The sequence below is a fragment of the Harmonia axyridis genome, chromosome 2, assembly GCF_914767665.1.
Source record: "Harmonia axyridis chromosome 2, icHarAxyr1.1, whole genome shotgun sequence".
Taxonomy (NCBI): Eukaryota; Metazoa; Arthropoda; class Insecta; order Coleoptera; family Coccinellidae; genus Harmonia; species Harmonia axyridis.
This window is the reverse complement of record NC_059502.1, coordinates 49,823,139-49,848,491: the sequence shown is the minus strand read 5'-3', so window position 1 is coordinate 49,848,491 and position 25,353 is coordinate 49,823,139. Positions and strand designations below refer to the sequence as shown.

At 32.9% G+C, this 25,353-nt stretch overlaps 1 protein-coding gene across 2 annotated transcripts in view; it reads right to left on the bottom strand.

Moving 5' to 3' along the window:
- Positions 1–25,353, bottom strand: part of LOC123673707 (ras-GEF domain-containing family member 1B-like) — a 200,457-nt gene that overhangs the window by 104,396 nt on the left and 70,708 nt on the right. For both annotated transcript variants that reach the window (XM_045608332.1, XM_045608331.1), the window contains exon 2: positions 9,056–9,160. In XM_045608332.1, the coding sequence (XP_045464288.1) occupies positions 9,056–9,160 (105 nt within the window). The remainder of the gene's footprint in view (positions 1–9,055; positions 9,161–25,353) is intronic.

Sequence of the window (25,353 nt, the reverse complement as noted above, 5' to 3'; positions counted from 1 at the left end):
AAAAGAAGACACTGAGGCGATTGAAACCTTTTGATACGAGTCCTCCATGATGACCTCTAATCATGATATGCGTTTGTCGCATTCCTCCCGGGATACCCTGTATACCCCTAAAATAGTCCGATCTACATCCTATGAATATATTCTGAAATATAATACATTTTTGAAACATTCTTCAATCTATTTGACATTGCATCTTCTCATGTAGACTGCTTTGAATATAGGCTTAGTTCAAAATTGACTTTTTCCACAACTAATGCGAAATATTGTAATAACTTCTATTCTTGACATTATCATTATAACATTTGAACTAGAAACATAGCTCATCACTGAAAATTTCAAATAAATCCTGCCATCAGATTTACATGCATTTAAACGACATCAAATTGGTTCCTTCGTTTGCCATGTACCATAAATAACTATACGAAATAAGGTGAATAGGGATAGTAATTTATTTTCGTATCCATTATACCCGCACTCTGGCCTGTCAATAAATTGATTTTTCCAGTTGAACCCTAGGAATGGAGCTTTATCGATTAAAAACCGGATTAAACTGGTTTTCTTCCAGGATCGATCCTTTTCCTCGTGTGTTTGTATCGGTTGCTTGGCTACCTTTTCGTGGTTTAGAGCATTCATAGTGCAGATATGTCGATTCTTTTCATTTGTATTTTTTCTTTTTTTTTTCACAGAGAGGTATTAGTCAATGAACAGGTTGCTTTTTGAATCTATTAAAAATAAGCACTCATCTGATGAAATCAATTCATACATGTTCACTGTTATTGGTTTTTTGAAAATATAAATACCTAGATTAAGCAAATTTCTTTCATGAATTGGTCAATTATGAAGACGTTAATTTTTTTTTATCAATAGGGTTTTTTTGCTTTTAATAATTACCAGTAATTACTGGTAATTACAATCACAATAACCTACTTACAACCACAAGATTTTTTGCACGTTGTAGCTAGTTCGTTTATTTGCGTGAAATTGAATGTAATAAAATATTCAATTTCACGAAAATTAAAGCTGAGAATAAGAAAATTTCAATATATTCATCAGAAAAATTTATCAGCTCCATCAAATATTGAACGAATAGCAAACACAATAATTTTTTATGATAATGTCTTATTCTGTGAATTGCATATACAAAAACTAGGTGAAAAGTAAAATTTAGTTCTTTTTTCTACGCGATAAGTAGATTGAAATGTATCTGATCTGTCGATGCAATAATTGGAGTTTTTTTATAGAGTTACATCTAGGCACCTTTCTTGTTATATTAATGGGGTTGTTTTGTTGAGTTTTTGCACAAAAAATTATTTTAAGCGTGATCTTCTTATTCAACCTATTTTTAGATTTCTAAATGCCTCATTCAGGTACTGGAAATAAAATAAGGTAAAGTATGTCACACTTGATAGCTTTCATAACTATAATAGAAATAAAGATGTATGTTCTGAACAGATAGTTTGAAAAATCAACTCCATATCAGAGTATATAATTCTTCATACTGAACTCTGAATATATATAACGTCCTTGAAGAATGAAAAATTTCAATGACTAATAAAAGCATTGGTATTTCGGAGTATTCATTCATTTATTTATTTTTATATTTTATTTATTCATTTATACATTCATACAGTTAATTCTTTGCAATTACAGACATTAGAACCAAATTCTTGAACTAATTTTTCAAGAAACTGTAAACCGCACGTGGGTATTTTTTTTTCATTTTCGAAATATGAATGAAAATTATTATAAACCATTCTTATTCGACCCTCATAACTTCCTTATTCATAATGTTATCGCTGTAAAACATTCCAACTACCTTTTCAAGTTGTCAACTATAATTCTAAAATTTTAGATGTGACAACATAGCGAATATTCATTTCTGTTGGTATTTTGAGTTGGATTTAGCACAAGTACCCCATTTTTTTAATCCCACGAATAATTTTTTTTTCAAGAACAAATTAAACGCCAATGCGAGAAAATTTGAGGAATACTTTAATTTTTCAAATATTCTTCAAGGACTTACATTCAAGAATTGGGTTCTTCGGATTTCTGGTATTTTTATGGAATAAAATAGTCATAATGAACGAACTGGCAGATGTGGATGGAATTTGTTCTGGGAGAATATTCGTTATGCGAGATATAACTGAAAATTACATTTTTCATGGATTTTCCTGTATCTTATTTCTCAACAATACCGAGTCGGAAAAAATGGTAAAGGAAAAAAGTGTTTCTTCTGACCTAATGAATCTTGAGATAAATGTATAACTCAAAGATTCACTGTATAAGAACCATTTTTTCGAATGCTACAAATGTGACTGTTACCCCATCTTTCTGCGCAGTGTATGATAACAGTATACTATATATCATTTTGGCCGTCTGCGTACCGACTCTAGTTCAATGATGGAAAGTCTCACTTAACTACTTAGGGCCGGTATTATAAAGAATGGTTGACCATCGGTTGAGTTCAACTAAGCGAAAACTATTGAAATTCTAGTTATGATGTCAAACCGTAGGTTGAGCTTAGACTCAACTGGAAGTTGACCCAACTGGTAGAAAGAGTACAGAGGTTTTGTCTCGAACCGACTGTTGAGGGCATTGGCTGTTGAAGAAGATAAGGATACAACCTTACTTCCTATGTTTATTGTTCATGTCTAGATGATGTCTAGACACTAGAAATGGACAAAACAATAAACAAGTAGAAGCCGAAATTGTATAGAAAGACCCTTTGGTGTATAGCTAGAAGGTTTCCAGTACTTACATACGATCAAAACCAGAAACAACAAAATTGATCATTGTGGCATGTGCTATATTGCATAATATTGCAGAAGAAAGGAAAGAATTGAATCCAATTGAATAAGCCTGTTATTATTAATATTAATATATTATTGATGATCCAAAGATAAGTGTTGAAATTGAGGAGGTTTCTCAAATCAATGTTGTAAATGGGGAGAGCATAATTTACGGGAGGAATATATTTTATAGTTATTTAAATTATTATTTAAATTAAATGTTATAATGATGATATGTGAAAAAAATTATAGCATTTTTACTTTTATATGTTTAATATATTATATATCTTTATAATACCCATTCCGTTTTACTTTCCGTTTTTACTTTTATAATACTAGCCCTTAGGGGAATAAGTAAAATGTTTTCTATTGGTTAGCGAGTGTTGTTGGGATTTATCTTTGTTCAACCAAAGATCATTTGAGGGGAATCATTTATTAGCATTGATGAGGAGAGCAGATGGTTGAGGTATTAAAATGGCGCCTCTACTTTCTGCACTGTTTATGAAAACGTTGTCATAAATCTGCAGATTCGATCAGTTTTCAAATCAATGTGGGTTATATTTGTGAGGACAAAGAGCAATATCGAGACCAGGACTGACCCCTATGGTATGCCCAATAACAATTGTTATAAATTAACTTTTTACGAATTTTCCAATTTGAAGGCTATTTTTCGAAGTACATTAATAGGTTCTACTAATTACCAATTCTGCATGCTAATTCCAAAAAAAAAACAACACACTTAATAATTTTCAGTATATGGTATATATATTTTTAATATCATACTTTCAATTTTTCCTCTTAGTATTATTTATATTATTAATGACATTTTTTTCATTTTATAAGTCAGACAGATCATGAAATTGATCAATATTTAATATATATGATATGCAAGGATAATATGCCATTGTCATATGTAGAACAAAAGGATTCACAAAAGTTAATCCACTTAGTTAGCCAAATATATAAATTTCCTTTAAAGAAAAACTGTTTTTTGTTATATTGTTTAAGTTATGCTTTATAAATTTGAGAGAATTCAATAAGAGAGGTTTTCATCAAATTACAGGTAACTCATTTGAAAACATATATGGCACCACAAAAGAAATTATTGTGAAAACATTGAATAAGAAAGCTTTTTTGTGCTTCACAAGTGACATACTTATCATAACTAATTCGACAAGGAGCTCCTTAGTATTGACGATACACTTCATTGAGAATATGAAGGAATCACCGGTCTCTCAGATCATAAACCTATGTGCACCAACACTTTCTCAGGTATGCATTGTAATATAACTCGATGCCTTAATTGCATTAGCAATCATTACAGATCATATAGTGTCATAATATTCTACTTTTTCCCCGACTCATTCAGGACAGTATATAAAAGAATAATATAAGATTGAAGGACCTACCCTTCAACGGGAAGCACTAATTGTAGACGCGTGTTTCGGGCTTTCGGCCCTCTTCAGTACGGTCAAAAAGTTTTGGGATGAATAATACATCATGGGAAACAAAAAATAAACAGAGTCAACAACAGAAGCCAACCGTTCATTTGTGGTTTCAGCAGAAAAAACAAGGACAACAACCAACGTCACCACGTAGGCAGCTATAGCTACCTACGTGAAATCTGAGTCCAGGACAATAACTATTTAACAAGAATAATGAGGGTAATTGTTTAAAGCAAAAATGAAGACATATCCCTCAAGGAGAAGCACTGACCGTAGACACGTGTTTCGGGCTTTCGGTCTTCTTCAGTACAGTGGAAAAGTGTTGGGATGAACTACTCTTGGTGGGAAATCAATGCATCAATGCATGCCAGTCTGTCTGCCTCTTCATTTCCTGGGAAATGTCGGTTCTGAAAATCCTTACGTGCAATATATTTCTCCCATTTGGTTTACAAATCTGGTTCGCCCCTGTTCATTCCAAAAGCTACAACACGCCTACCCCGATAGTGCCGCATGGCAATTACCAGGAAAGTGTTATCGGGGCTCCTAATTTATGCAGCATTTTCTAGCATTCATGCTTTTTTTCACGTGGGACCAAGTATCGATAAATCTGGAATGGATTTAATAGTGGCCTCAGTTGACATAAGGAACGAACGATAAATCTCTTTCACTGTTCATTACACCGAAAAAATTATTTTTCAAGTCATTTGAATGATTGTAACGATTCCCCCGGAATAATATTTTTGTTTTTGACAACAATGCACACGCCATTATTTCTTCATAAAGGTCCTCCAATAAAGTAAAGTGTTTATTTTATATTTTCATTTCATGAACAGTTTTTACAGCAGTAGCTTGTCCAGCGTTGGGAGAATGAAGACGAAAAACGAAAAAAAATTGGTTATTCGTTTCCAATGTCCTTTGAATTCACAGACACTTCTTGAGATTGATTTTCACCTGTCGAATTGTCGCCTGTATCAATTTTCCTTTTTTATGTTAGAAGTTAGGTTAATCATAATAAGATTTTGATTAGTTTTTTGGAATTATGCAAAATACATTAAGAGTTAAACACGAAATAGAATAGAGAATATAATAGACAAATTTCACGTCATCCACCTCAAACTAATCAATAAAATATAAGTACTAAACCTTCCGACATATCTTTGTGGGTGAAAATGTTAACGCAGTGAGAAATAGAGATGCACGGCTTGGATGGATTTTCAAGCTGCTTGACTCGACTTAAAATAATAATAATTATTTTATGTATCATAATTTCTATAAATAAATTATGATACAAAAAATCAAGTTCAAGTCAAGTGGTAGTTTTTCAATGTCAAGTCAAGAATTTATTTATCAAGTACTAGAATTCTGTCAAGCTACTTGATTTTCAGTAGTTTTTGTATAGTGTTACGGTGTTACATCGATAAAATGAATGTGAAAATTGGAAGATTTTACTTTTTTGAAGTGATGATTCATGATTCCCATTCTATGATTCAATTCTAGTTATGCCACTGCTGGCAATCGCTTCAGTCATCTCGGAGCTCGGGGAACCCCCTTATTTTGTCTAAGCGCGCACGAGCTTGCAGAAATGTAAGCCGTGCAACTCGTGCGTATCAAGATCAAGTAATATCAAGTAGTTCGATATCAATTCAAGCAATAAATATCTCAAATCAAGTATGTAATTTTTCACGAGCTTGATTTTCAAGTCAGTAGAGTTGGTTAAAATATCCAGCTACTTGGCTTGATGAATTTCTAGTAAGAAGTGAAATCCAAAGTGCCGACAAAGATATTTTTTTTCAACAAAGGGATAATTACGTATATATAATATGATATTATTCCCAAAATAATAGAAAAATGGCTATCAGGGGTTCCACTGATTCAATTCGAGTAGTTCGGAGCTGTTATCTTCAGGATTTTTAGGCGATTGTTGATCATTAATTTGGCATTTTTAGCCCGTTTATAAATAATGATTTATATTGTATAATGGATATTTCTCCTGGGGGGGTGGGGATATATCCATCTTATCCCCCCTCCCCTTGGTTACAACTCTGTTTTACAGAACATGATTTCCCATAGCTGAGTAAATTTTATCCAAAAGTTTAAATATCTCTATGGTTTCAACTGTCGGTTTACCGAAGGAGACGCCACTGGGTTGTATGTAAAAGACGTATGTATAATGTGTTAATTTCAGAGCTATGTCATCAGCGCATATCGCGATATCGCCATTTGTTCAATTTTCGTTTATAACTCGAAAACAAAGGAAGGTGGCAAAAAATGAATATTACTCTTGTTAGTTTCTCAGGAATTGAAATAGAATGGGGTATCAGATTTTTATCCCCTCTGATTGCTAAAATATCGACATTTGCCCACTCTGTACGATTAATGAAGTATATATAGGTACCTGATTTTGATTATGAGTTTTTTCAAATATAATAGGCAGATACTCTTGGAGAATATGAATATGAATACATATTATGCAGAATGTGCAGTAAATTTCAATAGCAACTCATTAGCGATACTAATAATAATTTGCGGATGGAAAATTATCTGGCATACCTACTTCTTGCGTAGAGCATAGGTAGTAAATCCACAATTGTTAAGATATTTCAAAATTATTTTAATACATAACACACACAACAATTAAGTAATTGGGTAACGGATCTTTGTTTCAGTTATCTTGAAAAAAAATTATCAACGTTTTATGTTAAACCTACGCTTTCTAGATAAGCCAATTTGTCAATGAATTCCAATTCGTTCATTGTTTGTTCCATTCGAAACCAGAAGAAGGATATCCATATGTAAGAAATTACAAAAAAATGGTTTTTGCCTATTATGGTTTATGTAGCGGTTTCCTATCAGATCCCATAATTTAGTTCAATTTAGAATCTATAGATTCCTAGTAAAGAAAATAATTGAGGCCTATATTTCGCTGTACTGAGAATTTTTGCGTTTTTCGAATCTATTGAACGAAAGGAAATACCCATCCATCGTTTTCCATCCATATCTTTAAAATCTAAATTCAACTAACTTAGTTTATCTATAACGTTCGATCTATTATGTTCGAAATTTTATGATCCCAAAATGTACCTATACCCTCATTATTACTTTTATATAGTTAGTGTTCTGGACTCGTATGTCACGCAGGTAGCTATAGCTTCCTACGTGGTTGTTGCCGAAGTTGTTGTCCTGCAGTTTGGTCTGCCTACTGAAATCACAAATGAGCGACTTGCTCCTATTGTTAACTTCGTTTGTTTGTTGTTACCCACCAAGTATTGTTCATCCCAATACTTTTTCAATGTACTGATGAGGGCCAAAAGGCCGAAACACGTGGTACGGTTAGTGTTCTCCTTGAGGGATATGTTATGTTTGCTTTTAAATAATTACCATCATAATTTCTTTAATATATTTATCATTACTTCCCATTATTATCCTAACCAATTTTTCATATTTTAAGGAAAATCATTTAGGTCTCCATTTAATTAGTTTTTAATTGTCTCTCTACGAATCGACTTATTTCCAGTATATTCCGAGGTTTCTTTGCATCTGAAGGAAATTTTAAACTGAAAAATAATCGAGCAATCTTGGACCTGTCGAAAACTTTCTCAAAGCATATTTCCCTCTTTTATTCTTTGTTTCCAGAACACTGTTTCCAAGTAAATTTATTGTTCTTTTGATAACATTTATTCATACAATATTTCATTTTTGACCTTCAATGTTACCATGATGAAAAAACGAATTTTGACCCATGATGGGAACTTGTTTTTGTCCACCTAAGATCTATGGAACAAAAGTTTTGAAGGAAGGAGTCATACAATTATGATATTGAGAACATGTGTTACCACAATGATAATGAATACTATAGAGCAATTTTCTAACCTTTATAGATCCGAGTTATGAATTTTTGATCGTGTTATTCGAGTTTCGAAGCAAAAAGCCCTGATTCCCTTAGTCAAATGTTTATCATAATTTTTCCCACCTCATATTTTTTTCATATGTGCTTAAATATTTGATGATAAAATAATAATTCTCCAATTTATGAAAAATCGAAATATCTTTGAAACGTTAAGTTTTAAGCATTTCAAACTTCGAACAAACTTGGGTTTCATTTATTCCATGCAATCTGAAAATTCAATGAAAAAGGTGTTGTTCTGTAAGAAAAAAACATTGATTGGTCATTTACACTCTCGTTTACACTTTCTTGATACAACCTGTGTTTTTGAGAATGTAGCTCGAATGGAGCCTAATGATAGGTACTGTGTCGAAAAAAAATCGAAAATTTCAGCGCTTAAATGTAATAGAGCGTGAATGGTGGAACGTCCTGTATATATACATATATACAGTTTTTCTCCATTCTATCCACCAAGAATTAGGGTGTTGGAATTTTGAAGGAAATAATCAATATTTTCCAATATTCCTAAGTTGACTCATGCTACTAAAATGAAGTTGAGTACCAAGTTGAGTTTGAATAATATTCTGCTCCACAAGAACATCACCTTAAAAAAATTCATATCAACTATCTATTGGTGGATTACTATGCATGTTGAATTTGTATTTTTTTTTCCACGTGGTCTTCTTTGCTTACCGAACGAAGTGAAATATTTTCCGTTTTCCTATAATTCTCTCTTCTCAATTCTCACTTGCTCACTAACCAAGAAGAACAATACAATATTATGAAACTCGGTAAGAATGATGATAGGGTTTTAAAACTTTTGATTGGTCCATATCGCGTTGATTGTATCTTGTAATTTATGCCGGATTAAAAAATGTGATGATGTTTTGTGGAACCCGTTATATTTTTCTTCGAAATCAAAAGATAAGATCACTTACCTCGAGCTGTACTCCAAACAGATCCCTGGAACGATCAACCGTCCTTAGTTCCACACCATCGTGAGCTGGAAAATCATGCCGTAGTGCGTTTTCTATAGGTCCCATCTGGAAACGAAAATTTGTTTTGAGTTACAAGTGACCCGCACCAGTAATAAAAACGAACTGATTACGTTGAACTTATCAAATTATATCAATGACCAGTATGAAACAGTAGTACAACGTACAAATAATCCAACTGACAAAATATCTTTTTGACTGAAATTCATGCCTTATCACTGCATGCGAAGTTGACCTCGTAATTTTACCATTCATTTTGTTTCTGATGTTCCCAATTCTGATAACATTCTTAGTGTCGGGTTTTTAATTAGACTTCGCGCATTCAACATACCTAAGAACTTTTTGTCGTGAAGTTCATTTAGCAGTTCAAGAATTAAGTTGTAATATTTTGTGTTATTCCGGTTACACGAGTTTTGGGTATGAGTTTTTATCTTCCCACAGTCATTATAATGAATGTGTACCTCCAATTTTTTTGAAGATTCTCTTGGTAATTGTCGCTTGGAGAGTTCGTTGGAATACTTGCTTACATACTTACATAAATTTAAAAGGGTAAATTTTTGAATTATGTCAATATTAAAACAGTAACCTCCGAAACTGCTGTAGGGAAATCATTGCGGTTTTCATATTCAGACTAAAATTAACTTGTAGGCTTTATTTCATCGAACTTAGATGGATGCGAAGAAATTTATCGTGATTTCAAGACTTTCCGTGCACCAATTTGCGAACGTAGACTACTTTTGCGAAAAAAAAAAGAATTTATGAATCCTGCTTTATGTGAAATTATCTGCAGTTTTGATTTTACACCTTCCAAATCGTTTACTGTGAAAATTTCAGGGTGTTGGCAAAAATTCTCTTCAGAAATACTTACTCCTGAATAGTTTATTATCGAAAATTAATTTATTCATTATTATTTAGGGATATCAAGGGGAAAAAAAATACATAAAATCCACAATTTAGTTGAACTATGAAAATACAAATTATGTACCTAAAAACTGGGTCAATATCAGTGATTACCATTATATATCTTATTTTTATGAGGTATCCTTATTAATATTTTTTTTCAGATGGAATATGGAATACACTGTATAGAAAACGTTAACTGTTCCCATCGCCATTTCAGGCACAGAACTGTTCGATAAATGAAAAACAACAACTCTTTCAATGAGTTGAATGCTAATTCGAAGAAAAAAAATTCCAACCTATAGGTTGTAAATTTTTTTCAATAATGTACAGTGTACTGCACAGGGTGTTTCACGTGAGCGGGTCACTGGATTTTGTGGCTTATCTTTTGAGCAATATTGAAAAGTCACCCATCACAATCATATTATTTTTCAGGGTCTATCCAAATATGTTATTTATTAATTTATTCTTTTATTTACATATATGTACACATGACAAAAATATCCAAATTATATATACAGTGAACAATCTATTTATAGTATTTCTTCAAAGTTTTTCTAAAACAATTTAAGGAACTATTGAAGATGTCGATCTCTCTTCAATGTAAGATATACATCCTACACATTCTACATAACGGGGTGTTTCCTCCTGAATTCGTCCTGTAATTTTGGACCCTGAAAAGAGGTTGATCTCTCGAATAAAATGTAGGAACGTTGAATTTCAGATGATCAAGGAGATCTGGGGAATCTATGTAACCCCGGACGAGTTTGAAAAAAAACACTAGATTCCTGCGAGTTCTTGATACTCAAGTGTATCAAGAGAATATTTTATCCTCAGGTGAGAAATGTCCCCTAAAGGGTAGATATTCGCATATTTGTATTCATCGTATCTGATGAATCTATTTTGAACATGTTCTAGACATTTTATATACACATTACCTTGAAGGATTCCAGACACAACTGCCAAAACTCAATCGGCTGAAAATATAAGCATAATAAAGGCTGAAAAGAGATTCAGTTGATCTGAAAGATTTGCAGGTTCTTATTATGAAGCCCATCAGCCTGTTACATTTCCTCACTGTATTGGAGATGTGCTCTTCAAAAATTATCTCGGAATCGATGCCCAAATCTTTCACAGATGATAGCCTACACAAAGAGAAGTCGCCACGGGAGTAGTTGAAGACGAAAATATTGAGATTTCTAGTGAAAGTAATGGACTGACACTTGGTAAACTTAAGATGAAGCTTGTTCAGTTTACAGTATTCAACAAAGAAATTCAAGTCCCTCTGGAAGAGTAAGCAGTCTGATAACGGAAGATGTTACCAATGAGTGAAGGCTTGAACATAAAAATATTGTGACAAAGCTTGTCAAGTCCCTTGCTTAGATCTACATAAACAGAATCAACTTGAAACCTCCTATCTAGGGCGGTTAATATGTACTCAGAGTAAGTTGTCAAATTGGATTCTACTGATCTCTTGGCAAAGAAGCCATGTTGCTGAATATTGAGCGAGTTCTTTACGAACCAAAAATCATGCTTGTATATCAGAGCCTCGAATACTTTACTAAATATATTCAATTTATATATGGGTCTATAATTCCGAACTGAGTTACGGTCACCATCCTTATAGACTGGAATCAACAACGATGATTTCCATCTTTCGGGAAATATCCCAGTGTCCATTGACCTTTGGAAAATCAAATGGAGCGGGGTTATCGGAAAAACTATCGATCTAAGGCATGGAAAGTTATTGAGGAAGAACTGTTTTTCCAAAAAATTTTTTTTTTTGCAAATTTGACTAATTTTCAAAATGAAAAGGTCTAGAGACTATTTCTCACCAATTGTTCATCGATTTGAACTTCCGGTTCTCAAGAAAACATAAGATTTTTACTTGCAAAATATATTTCATAATATTTTTCCATATTTTCTGAATGCTCAATCGATTCTGAATCCGAATATAAAGTGGTAGTTTTATATTTATTTCAAGCAATTCCATTCAATATCAACCTGAGGAAATTCAGATTTTAATTCGGAAAATATATCTATGTTGTCTTGCTTCTATAAATATTTTCATTCTGGATTATAATAGAAGCCACTATCGTGGTTAAAGAAGAAGAGAGAGATTATAATAAAAGCTTCATATTTTAGATTTTATTATTATCGAGAATGACAACTTCAAAATTTGACAATCAAATATTTATTGAACCACAGACATGGATATATTTTCCGAATATGAAATCTGAATTTCCTCAGGTTGATTTTGAATAGAATTGCTGAAATAAATATGAATCTACTACTATATTTAAATATTTGGATTCAGAGCATTCAGAAATATAGAAAAATATTATGTAATATATTTTGCAAGAAAAAATCATCTGTTTTTTTGAAAACTCGAAATTCGAATGGGGAAACAATTAGTGGGAAATAGTCTCTAGACCTTATTATTTTGAAAATCAGTCAAATTTTCAAAATAATTTTTTTTTGGAAAAAAGGTTTTTACTCAATAACTTTGCATGCCTTGGATCGATGATTTTTCCGATAATATATTTCGATAGCCCGTGAAAAATACGATCATTGTCATTGGTAACTTTTCAATATTGCTCAAAGGATAAGCCAAAAAATCCAGTTTCCCGCTCACGTAAAACACCCTGTACATTATTGAAAAAATATCTCATGTTCATTCCCATCAGTCGTGTCGAATGAAATAAGCTTTCAGAAGAAGTTCATTGAAACTAAAGAGAAGGAATATGAATATTTTACTTTTATTAAAAAAAAAACTGCTTCAAGGGAAACCACCATATGCCGAAATTTGTAGAAAATTTGTTTGCTAATCTTCAGGATAGATAATGTACAGGGTGTTCAATTTCTTCTTCTCCTTTAGATGCCTTCCTCATAACTGAAGATTGGCGACAATTTCAGACCCCCTCCCCCCTTATTTAAAGCTCTTCTCAATTAAAAACTGAAAAAATTCTACAAATTTTCATTCACAAAATTTTTCAGCTGTTTTTTATAACCCATATATCACATGTTCATTCCAGATATCTACTATTCAAGACATCAACTTTTGTATATTATTTGACCAGGAATAAATTTTAATGGATCATCTATTCCTCAACCTTGAAATACTATTATATATTTTATATTATAAACAACTCCGTAATCTAGTTGGCTTAGCTGTCAAGTCTCTCAATATAAGAAATCAAATATCCAGTAATATCCCGGAAAAGTTGGAGGAAGAGAAGATGACTATACATTTTATTATTTAAGCGACCTAGATTTTCCTTAGTCTCTTCCTGGCATGCTTCGTTATTATAAGGTCCGTTATTAGCAGTTCTTTCGCTGCCATTGTCTTCAACCTGCAGCCATTCTGCTCTGGGGCAAGAATTTTATGGTTTTGTATGTACTTATCAATGTGATGTGTACGTATTCCCGTGAGTAACTTGTATATTAGGTGCAAACATTCAATAGGCCTGAAATTTTTTCTGTCTTCTGGGTTGGAGCCTTTTTGAAACATATAGGTTACACCGGTGGTCAGTCGCCCAATAAAGCGATTATTATTATTATAATTCTATAATGAAAACAAGCTCAGAATACTTGAGAATCTCCTGAAAGAGTCTCGCTAGACAGGGATGAACAACTGTGAAATTCTTCCACCGAGAGAGTAAGCATCCTCATTGTGGAGGGGTCTCCTGACCCCATATGCCTTTTCAAAGTCCTTTATTGCTTGTAGCTCAGATAGTGTGCCCTCAGGAGTAATTTTTCGAGAGTGCGAAAGAACTTCTTCAGATCAGCGTAAAATAGTTTCTTGTTTCTTAATCTTTTTGTTCGCTTATTTTAGCGCCTTAATCTAGCTCTTCACTTTCTGTTTAAGGTTATCAGAGACGACCATGATCTTTCTACGGAAGTCATCTGCAGAAAGTTTAAGATCAAACTCCTTCGCATGGGACTTGAGTAGTGACCTCAACACTTTCCGGAATGGCTGGGACATATTGAGGCAATTATGAATCATCCCTATCTTTTTCCTAAAATTATTCATATTACTTTCCAGGCAAGTTTTTCAAGGGGTTCGTTGCTGGATCTTTCTCTACCCTCACACAACAGCTTCCTTCCCTAAAATTCAGCTGCTGTTACTTCACCCGCATGAACAACATCCACTAGGTGAAGAAGATATGGCCTTCTACCGAGTTATTCGGGCAGTACCAGATTGATTGCTTTCAGATCTTCAAGAAGCTTTTTACAGAGTTTCAATCTCGGTATTATAGGAAACCATTGAACTTTCTCTCAGGGGGGCGGATACAGGGGGAGGTCCATGGGGGCCATGGCCCCCCCTCGCGGACCTTATCAATATAAAAATGTATCCTGAAAAATCGAAAAATATGCGTGCGCACTCACAAGGGTGAAGGATTGGATATGATCTAGAATGGTTGAAGACAAGTTGAATGTATTGGCATTAGAAGCATATACATAGAATCATTTGCAGCAGTCCGAATGTTGAGAATATTATATAAAGATACGCTAGTCAAAAAAAAGGAGACAAGAATGTTATTAAATTTTTAATATTTGATCATATGTTTTTATTTAATAGGTGTAGTAAAAAGGAATTCATTATTTTTCCAATAGATGCCTTTAGTTATCTGTATCTGTTTTACTATATGACGTTAGAAGGATGAGAATTCGCACTATTATGGGAAAATAGAGCCGCTGCCTGAGGCTCGTCAAGGGGTGTCTGGAGCCGGCGTTTTAAGAATTCCACAGATACTATCTCCAAGCCTCTGAGCAAAGAATAGCTGACCAATACCGGTGGATATTGCGAAATAAACTTGTACCCAATGAGGTGTTAAACACCATAAATAATAAAGCAACCAGAATAGAAAAAATATCATTATATTATAAACCACATTGGTAAATAAGGCTAGAAGCCAGAGTACCTACTTAGCCTCCGACAAGATATAAGAAACATGACAATATGATTTTTGAAAACTTCGAAAAGAAATTTTATTGAATGCTGAATGACATAATGTCAGCAGAAATAGGGAGTCCTCCAAGCGCCGAAGATATAGAGTTTTGGACAGATCAACTTTCAACACCGACCTGGACCCCTTGTAACTTGCAAGCGAATTGGATATAGAGAGAGGAGAAATCATGTAAGACGATAGAAAATATGCCGCATAATGAAGTGAAGTAACGTCTGATGAACTACAGGAAAAATTGAAGAGCACTCACAATTTGGAAATCACCAATTACAGATGGAATTCACAACTTCTAGATGAAGAAGTTCTGGTGTCTACACTGCAGACTAGTCAAATATTATTATTATACAACCAAGCGTAAGAAACATAGAACCCTTTTCATGACATATTTTGGTAATAAGAAGGCTTTTGGCTGGCTGAAGAATATTTTGGAAATATGAAAAATCCATCCAATTATAACAAATTTTCTGAAGTTTTCGATGAGCAATTTAAAAACGAAAATCGAGCTTTCCACGGCAAACATAACAATTAAGCAGATCCCAATTATGAGGGGAATTTTCCAAGGAGACTCCTAGACCTAGAGCCTTTTATGGTATTGCTTAGCGCTGAACCTACTCTCTAACTACTGAAGAATTTCAACAATAGGGACAATAATAATTATATCACCCTCATTATTAGGTATTTATTATTCTTCAAGACAACTTGAGAAGCGAGCATTCAAAAATACCAGGCACATTAAACGATTTGAGTTCCAGTCTTTCAGAATATTCCATACTCTGCTCAACATAAATGGCGCATCCGCCATGTTGATCCCTGTCAGGTGAGGTCAACGCAAATCCATCTGGAATGTAATTTACAAACTCCTCCTCAGACTTCCAGGCAATGTTGACTTGATGAATTAACTATGTTTGTTCCAGTTTCAAGAATGAAGTTCCTATGCCCTGGATATTCTGTATAATCATACAAGTAACTTTTTCAATTCTCATCCGATTTTGATGAAAGGACCCCGCACGTTTAGTATGGGAAATAGCTTTCCGTAAATTTGGCTGAATTGTTGATATGTTGTAGTTCTTGATAAACTGATCAGAAGTGTCATTAGCCAGAAAGCTCAAAAATGGATAGTTTTCGAGATATGGAGCTTTGAAAATGGATTTTTTGCAATTTTCGGGGTTTCTGCTCATCAATCGGGGAGCTCTCATTTCTGGTTGGGATGGTATTTGGATGTTCGGCGGCCAGAACCCGAAAGAGAAATGATCTTCCTTGGTTATATCAGGCACCGCCATCGATAATTTTTCATACACTGCTCCACATTGGCTATGAAATGAGTTAAAAATCCAAGATCTTCCATACATCTTTTCATGCCACAAGATAACTCCAGAATAATTCACATGACCGAGAAACGACATATTGTGAGATTTTTTCAAGAGAGACCATAATAACTGAATCCTCATATATCTGATGTCCAATAATATCAAATATGTTAGCAAAAATGTTCATAACCAGGCACCGCGAACTGTAATGGGGGAAAATGGGAAAATCATAATCATATATCCTCAGGGATAACAATTGTGATCACTATTGATGTCATTTACAAATGATATGTGATTTGTTTCTCACAAATCTCGATAATCTGACAATGGGGTGCCAAGACATTTTCCTCAGAATGTCTCGAAATTGATGATAGCATCTCACAGACAAACGAATCCGTGAAAATGTCTGCAGTTTTGATACAATATGGTACTATCCGGGTAGAATATTGAATTGAATTGATTGAAGAAGATTGATATTCAGAATTGGAAGTTGTTACATAGAATAGGAAATTTGAAATTCAGGAAAAGAACATTGTAAATTGTATTTCAGAATAGCATATGTAATTCATTTTTTCCCTCAATACCCCACAAGCCAAATTTATGAAATATCTGTATTGCATATTGTTCTGGTACCTTAAATCCGGTACCGATCTTACTTACATATTACATTGTTATATTGTAATACGGTAGAGCGGTGTGACTTTGCCAACGGAGGTGACTTTGCCGAACTGCCTAATATTTTAAGTTTCACTTTGTTTTCCTAAACATCTTACAGAAATCATGAATCGGAACCACTAACCATACTATATACCCACATGTTGCAACCGTCGCAGACGTCTGGCGTACTTTGAATGGTGTGCTACGGTATGTTATGTGAGCGGGTAATTTTTTATCGTGGGTATATATGCGAAATACTAGGAGTTGTGCTGACAATATGGCGAACATCGAAATATATTTAGCAGCTTACTTTACATTCATTGAACGTCACGTTGAAAAAAAACTGAAAACATTTGGTTGAGAGGATTTCGACATTTCGGGAAATTTTTCTATTGTGGCCCTTTGGCGGGAGACATTGCCAAATACCAAATTGGTTTCACCTGTTTTATTTTGAGGCACAATTATGGGTCGTCGATACAAAAAGAAGTTTGATGCAAGGAAATACAGTAATTATACGGAAAAAACACTAATCCGAGTAATCAATGCAGTTTGAAATGAAAACATTTCAATACAGACAGCTTCCGAAGAGTACAACATTCCTAGAAGAACTCTTTGAAACAAAATTAACGAAAGATAGATTGGCGAACCCGGAGGCATTAGAGCAGCAACATATACCGCCAGCACTTCATTAAATTTCCAAGAAAACGCATGTTTAAGGCATTGGCAAACTCGTACCGATTTGCGGGTCACTTTGCCAAATTTTTAAAAATAAAAAAAAGAAGATTGCACCTTTTCATTTGATTCCAACCACAGCAGTCGACAACTAAAATGTTCAAATTAAACATACTTTGCACAGGACTCATTTCACAAAAAAACGAAAATTTACATCAAGAAAACTATAAAAAGTGGTGCAAAGTCACACCACTCTACGGTACTACTACTAAATCTAATACATCTCTATTATGTCGAGTGAGGATGACATAACTGAAAAACGAATAAAAATATGCGTTAGATCAGCGTAAGTTATTCATCATTATTTTACCTATGTTTTTTTACAGATTATTCGAAATTTTAATTTTGTCACATTTTCAAGTCTTCAACTCAATTTTTATAGGGAAAGATGACCCAAAATCTGGGTTCAGTGGTATTTTTTCCGCTTTTAACCACTGGACAGTGACAAAAATGATCTCTTGCTTACGGTAACCCGCAATTACTTCGAATATTAGTGATGAAACACTAATGCTTTAAAACTAACAGTTTCTTCACATACAAACAGAAAAAATTCGAATTGCCTCGGTCAAGTTTCAGCGTGGTTTTTCGAGGACCTGTGGAGCGTTCTTTCTCCCATCTGCATGCTGTGGCGGAGATCTTATTTAATTTCTCAGACACAGACGCGGTAGGCGGCGATTCCGGAAGTGATTTTCAGGGTATCATTGCTCTTGAAGGAGGCGATTCACCGTTGTGTTCCTGAGAGCAACTCGATTAGTCTGGGTAGATAGCTTTTCGATTTATTAAAACCGTTAATAGTCATTTTCTCTCGTAAGATATGAGAAATAAATTTCTTATTTGATGATGATTTATGCTACTTGAATCTCTTTGATAGGATGGCTTGTTAACTTCTCATTTCCTCAATTAATAAGTTTATAGGTATTATGAAGAATTTAAGACTTTTTAGATTGAAGGTGTGTAACTACTTCGACAGTTAATTTATCGAACACAAAATATGATGTGGAGTAATTTACATTCACCATCTATCTTGAATAATAAATGTAGATAATATTCTTAGTCGAGAAATACTTTTTTGCTGTAGATGTTTAAAGACATCTACAATAAGACCTATAGTGATATTAATGAATACCAAAAGTTTAAAGCCTCTTATCCTCCAGGGCCTCTGTGAGATCTCTCAGAAGTTTAGAACTTGCGCGAAAGGAACCAATTGTATTGGCTTTTTTAGAATGTCTTATTGTCACTTCTATTGCAACACTGGACAAGAATACTGCTTATTTTTCATCAAGCGTATGAAATTTTATTCAATTCAATAGTACTCTAAACGCTTTTCGGACTTGAAGGTGAATGGATTCAAAGAAGCAAAAGATTTCCTATGAATTTTCGCCTAGAACGAATGTAATTGAAGAGAAAATAATCAAAATGAACATTCTTCCTTCTACTATTTCAATTTGAATTATTTATTCTTCATTTTTTTCGTGTGTGATTTTTGTACTGTGAAATAAGTTTGAACTCTTATTATAATCAAGAAATGGAGGAAATGCATACAGGCTGGTCCAGATTTTAGTTCAAAAACTTTGGCCTCAGATAGAAAAACTTTTTTCATGAAGAAAAAAATCATGTCCTAACAAGCTTCATTTTTATTTATTATTCTAAATTGTTTTAATTTTTAGGTAGTGAAGTCTAAATAATGTAATGTTTCGAATTTGGTCTCTTGCCAAAATTATTTTCTGAGGTAGATATGGGGTTGCGATTTTTTATTGAGAATCAACGCCATTGTCCTTTTTTCGAGAAAATTTCCCCATAGATAATAATCATGGATGGTTAGATAATTAGACTCAATTTCGACATTTCCATAATATCAATTAAATGCCATCTGAAAAAGTTATAATAAACTATGCCAATTCTTGTAATTTCATCACCCTTTGTTATCACTAATGAGAAACATTGAAAAATTCATTTTTGTAGAATTTTTGTGGATATTGTTTGCTTTGTACTCTAAATCGGTGCATTCTATGAAAAATATTCAAGAGACCTATTTAAGTCTTTTTATTCAGTAAAACCCTGTGATTTTAGGAATGGATTGATTTTTTCGTGAAATATCGAAATATTTAGTCTTCAATACCTAAAAATCAAAACAATGGATGTAATAATACCCAAGTAAGTGAAACACTGTTTTTTTCAAATTTCAACATCGTGCATCTGAAAAATGAAGTATGTTAGGACATATGTTTATGAGAAGTTTTTTCATATCTATCCAACGCCAAAGTCTTTGAACTTAAATCTATACCACCCTGTATATTGAAATGGAGTTAATCCTTTTTTTTAGGATTCGACATTCCCCAAAGTAATAATTATATCCACCCAATAAGAATTTGATTATTCTTATGATCACATTCACATAATACATTATACTCTCGTATTCCAACAGACGCAAGTTTAGAATTCTTTATAGAGGATCGAGTTCAGAGGTCTAAAAATTAATTCAGTTCAACAGAAAAGCGATATATTTTCATAAAGATTCGATATAATTAAACATAATTGAGATGTTTGTATTATGGATATATCATATTATGCATACAAATAATACTAATTTGACTTAATTAACTGCGATATCAAATATAATCCATAAATGTACGATCTTGAAACTGAACAACAAAATCGCATCAGAGTCAACGAGACGCAACCTACTCGTGATCTTTCTAATTTTCTCATACCATCGCTGCTAAATCATATTTTCTGTAGGAGCACGTATTGTTTCATTAAAAACTGAAATAATAGCCATCCATGCTCTTCAGTTCATAATTCAATTCAATCCGTTACTCACTCTATTGTGGATCGTTTCTTCTCTTCCTTGATCTTATCTTTCGGCGATTCGATATTATCTTTCCATCAAGAGATCAGCACTTCAACATAAGATCGTTCGCAAGAGTTTATGAGTTCATTCAGAATATACATTGTTGTTTAGAACAATGATTTCGTTGAGTTTTGAGTTTCTGAGTGATATTTGGAACTTATCTGAACACTATTGGTATAAAATTAATGACTTTCTCAATTGTAGGCAAAAATTTGAATATAAGAAGATTAAGAAGCATAAATATAATAAATATTGTAAATGGATAACAGTATGTGTACCTACTTTTGGTTACAATATTTCAATCATTTTTGGTACCCATACAGGATGATTCACCGGGATGGCCTATTAGACGTTTATGGAAAACTAATCATAATTTTGAGCTGAAAATTTCCATATTGGGGTTTGAGACAATGATCTTCCACCCTAAAATATTTTCAGATCTCTACAACTTCCGGTTATACCGGAAACACACTACTACTTCCTTATTTCAAATGGCACACCCGTATATTATTGCATCATTAGATACTTCAGCAATATGCCATACCTTGGGTAAAAACTCAACGGTTCATGAGTTATTGGGATTCTTATAAAAAAAATGGAGGCGATGAGGACTTACATTTTTTTGAATATTTCGGCAGAAAAAGCCTTGTTGGAAATTTTTTTTTTCTCATTCGATTCTGCAAATACGTAGTATTATAAGACTGTTAGAGGTTTGGACTAAAACTCTACAGGGTGTTCATAAGAAGATCATGAACTTGGACAACTCAAATTCATCAAAACTCTAAATTTTCAAATCAGAACCTTCATTTTTTATTATTTCAGTCGATTCTACGTATAAAAATAGTAAAATAGTAAAAAAAAAATTATCCAACAAGGCTTTTGCTGCTGAAATATTTAAAAAAATGTAAGTCCTCATCGCCACCATTTTTTTTATAAGAATCTCCAATAACTCATGAACCGTTGAGTTTTCACCCAAGGTATGGCATATTGCTGAAATTGCCATCAAAAAAGCTATCTAAGAAGTCTGTTTCCGGTATAACCGGAAGTTGTAGAGTTCTGAAAATATTTTAGGGAGAAAGATCATTGTCTCAAAACCCAATATGGAAATTTTCAGCTCAAAATTATGATTAGTTTTCCATAAACGTCTAATAGGCCATCCCGGTGAATCACCCTGTATATTTGAAATGGTTGTATAGGCAGAGTAAAGTTTTTGTATCATATTGATATGTGTCTGCAAAAATGCAGTTACTGACGCAAGACTAATCATCAGAAAGCGTGTTTATGGTGCTCATCACACATGGTACAGCATTTTAAATTTTTGACTTGTCAAATTACTTGTAAACATTTAGAAAGTAAGATCTTCGACCTTGCAATCACCGACGATCTGCCTAAAGCTATGTGTTTACTTCTCGACTTCCTTAGGAGCGAATTCTTCATTACTTTCCTAATAGAATTGGCAATTCTTCCTGAACTCTCCGTACTCTCGGAGAAACCTATACCTGCTAGGCGCTTCTGGAAATGGGATTTTTTTTCGTGATGACTTTTAGTGATTTCCACCACAATGAATGATCGTATAAATGAAAGTGAAATTGTGCTCTTTTTGGAAACGATTCATCTCCTTCACATAAAAAATTGTAGATACCTACGCGTTAGTTATCACTTTCACTTTTCAGTAATCAACACCAAAAAAAGCTTCTATTTTTAAAGGAGGGTTATTATTATAGTCCTACTCTATTCATTGGCCACCTGCAGATAAGAAAATATACAAGAGTTTGAACGTTTATGCAAAGATAAATTTTCAAAAATTGTATGCCTTCATTTGCACCTGCATAGATTTTATCTATGAATCCAGTAAGCTTTGATAGGTAGGTATTAATTTTCATGAATTCTCGAACATCTGGATTCATGAAACCTGAAATGAAGAGATCCAGAAAAATCAGATTCTTTCGTAAGGAAGTCCATGAAACATTGACTTATTACTTTGAATGTGTAATATTTCGTGATGCTACCTAAAAGTAGGTACGCCATTTTTTTACACCTTTGCAATCGGTTTCTTATTTATTGGTATTCTCATTTCAAAGAGGATATTAAAAAATTTCGAGCAAAAAAACGGGCTGAACAAATTAGACACAGAAAAAAATCTATGAAACAACATGGAAATGCGTTTCATCATTTAGTGATCTATATGTGAAAGTATGAATAATTAATAGCTGAATATCGCCTTATTGTACTTATTTCCAATAATATGAGATAATCACAATTTTTGTCAATATGATTTGAATTCATAAATCTGAAAACTTATCAAAAAATAAAAACAAATGTAGAATTGAGATTTGGTATTCAACAATTGTTGATTCACAGAAAAAAAGGTCAGGTGTTTTAGAAAAAAAAAACACTTCTTAATACAAGGGATTGGTTTGGGAAGTGGTTTTTGTTATGATTAATCGATATTTTTTCCTGTGAACCAACAGTAGATAAATGATTTTATTGAAGGATTCATAAATAATTACTATGGTATATTGATATGCTTCATTTTAATTCCATAAAACCATAATATTTTCAATCCTAAACCTACGGTTAAATGATTATTATTGATGATGAACAAACTATAAAGAGAATAAAATTAATTTTTATTCTAAAATTGTCCTGAAGTTATATGTATGCCAATACCTACTATATTAAAGGTATAGGTAATAAAAACAAATTATAGATATTGAAAGTGTTTATTCGAAAATATATCCGTCAAATACATAATTAATTAATCGATATCAGAAATGGAATTATTAAGTTCAGAAACACACAATAACAACTCATATCGAACACAGAGAGAATTTAATTGTGACTATAAAAGTTTTGTGAAGCAATTATACTAATTATACTATATGAAAATAATATTGTTTTATCGAGACAAGAATCAGTTATTGTGTGAATTATTCAACAACCGTAAGAAACCTTATAGATTCTATTTTTATGTATTTACAGTTAATTTTGAAAAAATGAATTTCTTCAAATCGTTATAATAATTCAATACTCAGAAAAATAAAATTCTCAACCCAAAATGCCATGCATTTAGGTTGTTTCCGAATAAGTGAGAATTCCATAATGTAACAGGTTATATCCAAAGTGAAATGGACTTTTTCAAAATATTGTAGTTCTGCCCACGAAATATGGCATTAAAAGAACCACGATTCAAATACAATCTGTGAATTCTTCCAGTGCCAAGGTTCGTAAAAAGTATTTGAAGTTGATTCCAGTTTTCAGTGGAGTTATCTCAGCAAAATCCTGATTACTGGAATGGAAAACTGACACTGTCTATGCTGAAACAGAAAAAATTGGATAAACAACCCGCTATGAAACTCCCCTAATTGTTTTGTGTCTTTGAAGAATTTAATAAGATTTTGTTCCTATTAAAAGACTAAAACGCATTTCTAAGATTAAAGCGTAATTGTTTCATCCCAAAAAATATTCGCTTTTTCAACTTAAATTTAAATATTGGCAGTTAACTGGAGAATCTATATCTCTCAAAGATTATTAAGATTCATTAGATAACATCAACAATTCCATACCTTTTCAGATAACTTTTGTAATTTATATACATATACCATGTAAGGTATGAAAGGCAATTATGCGACAGTATAATGTGGATCTAGTAGTATAAGCGATACTTTTTCGGTCGGCATTGTAAATTATTACAAATTTTTCAAATTTGCCTAATACATATGAATACACAGGACCGTTTTTGTCGGTCATCTGGAACAATTTTTTGGTAAATGTTGGGGCAGATTTGATTGCTTCAAGGAGGCATTGGTGATGGAAATCCTTCACGGTTGCCGAACGATATATTCAGAAATTTTTCGAAAATAATATGGACATTGCGGATTTGAGGAAGGAATTGTAGAAGAGAAAACTGTTAATAGTATAATTACCGAAGAAGAAAAAAAGAAACGTTGCTTACTATATTCAAGCAATAATGAATAAATTCAGAGCGGCTAGCTAGAAGGAAAATGACATTTCAGGTATGTTCACCCTATTTTTAATACGAGAATTGAATTATAGTTATTTTATATCCATTTTTTAGTTAGATGAATTAAAATTCGATACACAGAAAGAAGAAGAAGCTACTGTATAATTTATAGAATTTGAAAGTGGATATTGAATTTCATTTTATTTTCGTATTGAACATAGGTTGTATTGTATCTGAAACGTCATTCCTTCCTACACACCATATTTCACTTCAATTTCAATCACAAGATAACAAAAAAAAACAACGATAATCTTGAAAGTATTGGTAGAGGAGTACGAAAAAAAATTTGGAAATTCAGTGTTGCAATTCCTATATATTTCCTTACTCTCAATAATAGATTATTTATTGCTCTTTGTATGTTGAAAAAGTTACATTAAACTTTAATTATTTCATTGGCTACTCTTTTGAAAAAGGGTGCCATTCGAAGTAAAAATTGAATTCACAGAAATAAATGATGTATTTTTTTCATAATAACCCCTAAAATGTTTGAAAAACACATATATAGATTCAGAAATTACATCAAAGAACTAAATAGTCTACAGTACTGCCCTGAAAATATTTAAATTACATGAAACGTTTTGAAAGGTTATATGAACTGAATACAACCACAAAATTTAAACAATTTCGGACTGCTTATTCTCAAATTATGGGTATCAGATATTCAGGCCAACTTTTACGAACAACCCGGTATCTACGAAACTAACACTCTAGAATATAGAACAAGCTACTTTTCTGTAATGCCTGGATAACCTGCGTTCACCACTAGGCTATGGCCAATCATTCATATAGTATTATATGGT